The sequence below is a fragment of the Trypanosoma cruzi genome, genomic scaffold (genome assembly GCF_000209065.1).
Source record: "Trypanosoma cruzi strain CL Brener 1047053517009 genomic scaffold, whole genome shotgun sequence".
Taxonomy (NCBI): Eukaryota; Euglenozoa; class Kinetoplastea; order Trypanosomatida; family Trypanosomatidae; genus Trypanosoma; species Trypanosoma cruzi.
Window position 1 is genome coordinate 62872 of NW_001849417.1, and position 3846 is coordinate 66717.

Consider the following 3846-nt stretch of genomic DNA (forward strand, 5'->3'; position numbering starts at 1 on the left):
GAGTGTGTTGAGCGTCTGCACGGTGCGAGTGGACGTTCCCTTCAATTCCACAAGTTCTAAATTCTTCCGCTCGATGCGTTCATTAAACTGCTGGTTCTCAATGCGGAGCTGTTCAAAGTCAATGGCGCGAAAGGCCTCCCCAGCCGCATGGCGTTGTCGCAGTTGCTGTTGGGTCTGCGTGATATTTCGCTCCGCCGCCGCACACTGAACATTCAACTTGTCCAGGTACTTTGCCTGCATGCTGTAGCGCTTTGCCATAAATCGCAGCAAGTCGTCTGATGAGGCGGTGCTGCTTCCCTCGTTCAGCACCTCCCGTTTAAACTGCAGCAACTCCAGCCGAAGTTCCTTCGAGCGTCCAACGGCTTCCTTCACAGTCGCTGTGAGCAATTCGTGTAGATGTTCCCCCTCCTTTTCGTCCTTTTCCCGCTGCTGCCGAAGCCTCTCCCTCTCCTTTGTAAGCATCGCCACGCGGTCCTCTAGTGTGACGTACATTTCATTGGTGTCTACCGACTTGCGACTGTACGCCTGACCCCGGCGGACGCTGGAAGATGAGAGGACGATGGCCTCCCCGCCGAGTTCCCCGCTCGCCGCGACCAAATTCTCATTCACAGTGCTATCCTCCGGCGCCTGCGGGAGAGGTTCGGAGAGAAGAAGTGTCGAGAGGGATTTTCTTCTGTTCGTGGGCGAACCGAGAAGGGCGTTGGGGACGCGTGGCATTCGCAAAGACTCTGCGTGGCGCAGAAACACTGTTGTCTCCTCTTCCAGCAGATCCACTTCTTCCTGCAACTCCGCCACAATCTCCCGTTGCTCCTCCAACGTCAAGGCCTCAAACTCCTGGGCATCAGGGAACTGCCGCAGGTACACCTCCTCCCACAACTGCTGCTCATTGTTGTCGCATGCCAGGAATTCAAATGGGTTTACCTCGGAGCCGTTCTCCGCAACCGGGGACCGGGCGATGGACATGAAATACGCTCACCTGTGATCTTGACACCTCCCCCGGTGAAGAAATACACAAATAAAAAGCAATCAACATTACACAAAAGGAAAAACAAAAAACAAAAAAAAACAAAAAAACAAAGAGTGGAACAAAAAGAGGGTCATTACATGAAATTGCGTAATGTGTAATGTGTGTGTGTGTGTGCATGGGAACACAGCAACAGCAGCAACAGCAGCAGCAGCAGCAAAACAGCCATCATGGTAAAACCGCGCATGCGTCGCGGTACCGTGAATGAGTGAAAAAGACAAACAATAGCAACACACACATAATCATATATACGGGAAAATAAATGTAAGGCATGACAAAATAATTTGTAATTTAACTGGTAGCAGGGACAACGTTGGGGGTGTGCATGGCACATTGTAATTTATTGTGAATTGTCGGTGCACTATTTGTGACGTGCACGCTTCTGCACACCACCAACGCAGCAAGAAGGGAATCAGCAAAAAAAGAAAAAAAAAAAATAATCAACAAAAACAAAAACAAAACAAAACTTTCCGCTTTCTTTTCGTTTCTCTTTTCCCTCTCCGTGGCGCTTCTGCATTCCTTCTCGCCCCACTGGCTGTGGGAAGAAGCGACAAGAAGAAAAAAAAAAAAAAAAGCAAATCTCAACCACCACAGCCTACATATATATATATATATAGAAATAAAAAGAAGGGGGGGGGGGGAAAAGAAAAAGGGCAAAATAAAACGGACTGCCAACAACTTTGCTGCTGCAGGCTTGTGATGCACATGTAACGCTCTCACTGTTTACACACATCTATATTTATTTATATTTTCTCTCTTTCTCTTTCCTTCTCCCTTTTTACGCCTTGCTGCCCATCCCCACCAAACTCACTCGGGATGATCTACGATCGTTCAAACGTCAATTAAGAGCCAAGGCGTGAAAAAAGGCAATAAAACAGCACTGAACCAACCAACCAACCAAACAAACAAAAAAAAAAAAAAAAAAAAAAGAAAGGGGGCAGACACGCACGCACAAAAGAAACAAGCAGAAAAAAAAAAAAAGAAAAAAGGTTACAAGCTCCACAACAGCAAGAGAAATAGCAACAAAACGCGCGCACATGACCTCACGACGGTGCCCTTCCTTCCTCCAACTCAAGTCTTCCACTGCTTCTGCACCTCTAACTCTGATAGAAAAGGATGCTGCAATGCTTCGGTGCAACTCATGCGTTTTCGTGGATCGTAGCAAAGCAAACGCTGGACGAAATCCAAAAACACCTTGTAGTCCTCTACACCATGTCCCGCCTGCCCCTGACGGCACCCTCGCGGTCCACCCGAGTAAACTCCAATGGTTTCCTCAAGGCTCTGATAATGCTCGGGTGCAGGCGGATAGCGGATGACAAACGGGCTCTTGGGCGGTGTAGTGGCGCCCGATTGTTGTGGTGGCTCCGCTGCCGCTGCCGCCTGTTGCACACCCGCACGAGTCCCCCGTGCAGAGGAGGGCAATGACCCCTCGTTGTGCGCAATAGGTTGACTCGCTGAGGTCAGTCGGGGCCTTGGCGTGAAGGTTGACGCTCGCACTGCCGCGGACGATCGAGTCGGAAATGTCGTCATCGGGATGGCAGCTGTTGCATTGGCACCAAGATGAGTCTTCTGTTGCGATGAATTCCCGGATGTGGCGTGCTTGCCTCTTCTCGTTACTGCAGGAGCAAACGATCCCACTCCTCCTCCTCCTCCCCCACCGCTAGTACCACCACCACCACCACCACCACCTATCGTCGTGTGTCCTATAACATCCTTCTTCGCAGGTAATGCCGTCGAGAGAGCCGTTTTTGGTCGGCGCAGCGCAGGTACAGCTACCGTGTTGTTGTTATTGTTGTTGTTGTTGTTGTTGTTGTTGTTGTTGTTGTTGGCACATACATTGTTACCAGGTGTGGAGAAAGAGTTTCGATATGCTTGCCGTCCATCCGTTGCTTCTCCTATAGCCTCTGCTGTCAATTGCTGTTGCTGCTGAGAATGTGGTGGAGTTGCCACTGCTCTGGCTGCGACATCCGAGTGACCGACGTAAGAACATGCCGGTGCCGTAGATGCGGCGGTGACCACAGAGATGGACGATGTTGCCGATAAACTATGCAGTACCTCTGCTGCGATGACTGGAGACGGGGACGCGGCATGCTCCCGTCGCTGCGTTTGATCCGCCATGACAGGGCCTCCTCCTCCCATGCCTGTGGAGTGTTGCAAAAAGGCCTCCTGCTGTGCCTGTCGGGAGTCCACAAAGAAGAAATCCTTCTTTGGGCTTCTCTCAATCATCTCGTCAGGCAAGGGTCCAAGCACACCAATGAAGCGGGCAACTTGTTCGGCCTCGTTCTTTCCAGCAAAGAGCGGGACACCCGTGTGCAACTCCACAAGCATGCAACCAAGCGACCAGCGGTCAATGGCGGTGTCGTAGCCAAGTTCCAGGATTACCTCCACACTACGGTAAAACCTCGATTGAACATATTTATACAACTTGGCCCCTTGGTGCAGGTAACAGGCACTGCCAAAGTCAATCAAACGAATGGAGCTTCGACTTGGATCCCGCAGCACCACATTCTCCGGCTTTACATCACAATGAATAATGGGCGGATTATGCTCCTCTAACTGTTTTAGCACCAATATCAACTGATAGGCAAACTTTCTGGTGAGATCAAGACTCACACCGTTGTAATTTGTACGTTGAATCAGCTGAAAAAGATTCATACTTAGCATCTCAAACACCAGAACAAGATGACCCTTCCAAACAAACACTTTACCAAGACGCACAACAAGGTTCTCTAAAGGAGGCACACTATTAAGCCTCGCTACAATGTCTACTTCCATAAGTCCTTGATTGTAGAAGTATTCCCCACTACGAATCACCTTTGCCG

At 50.0% G+C, this 3846-nt stretch overlaps 2 protein-coding genes across 2 annotated transcripts, besides 8 other annotated features; both read right to left on the reverse strand.

The window, feature by feature from the left end:
- Positions 1–963, reverse strand: Tc00.1047053427247.4 (hypothetical protein, conserved; the record flags this gene model as incomplete). The annotated part of the gene is made up of 1 exon (XM_798057.1): positions 1–963. A coding segment is annotated over one exon (963 nt), but the record flags the coding sequence as incomplete, so codon positions are not given.
- Positions 1–3846: a sequence feature (heterozygous, Esmeraldo-like haplotype).
- Positions 1039–1078: a microsatellite.
- Positions 1152–1183: a microsatellite.
- Positions 1442–1490: a sequence feature (A-rich).
- Positions 1924–1957: a microsatellite.
- Positions 1978–2012: a sequence feature (A-rich).
- On the reverse strand, positions 2096–3846 carry Tc00.1047053427247.10 (serine/threonine protein kinase, putative; the record flags this gene model as incomplete). The annotated part of the gene is made up of 1 exon (XM_798056.1): positions 2096–3846. A coding segment is annotated over one exon (1751 nt), but the record flags the coding sequence as incomplete, so codon positions are not given.
- Positions 2679–2713: a microsatellite.
- Positions 2803–2852: a microsatellite.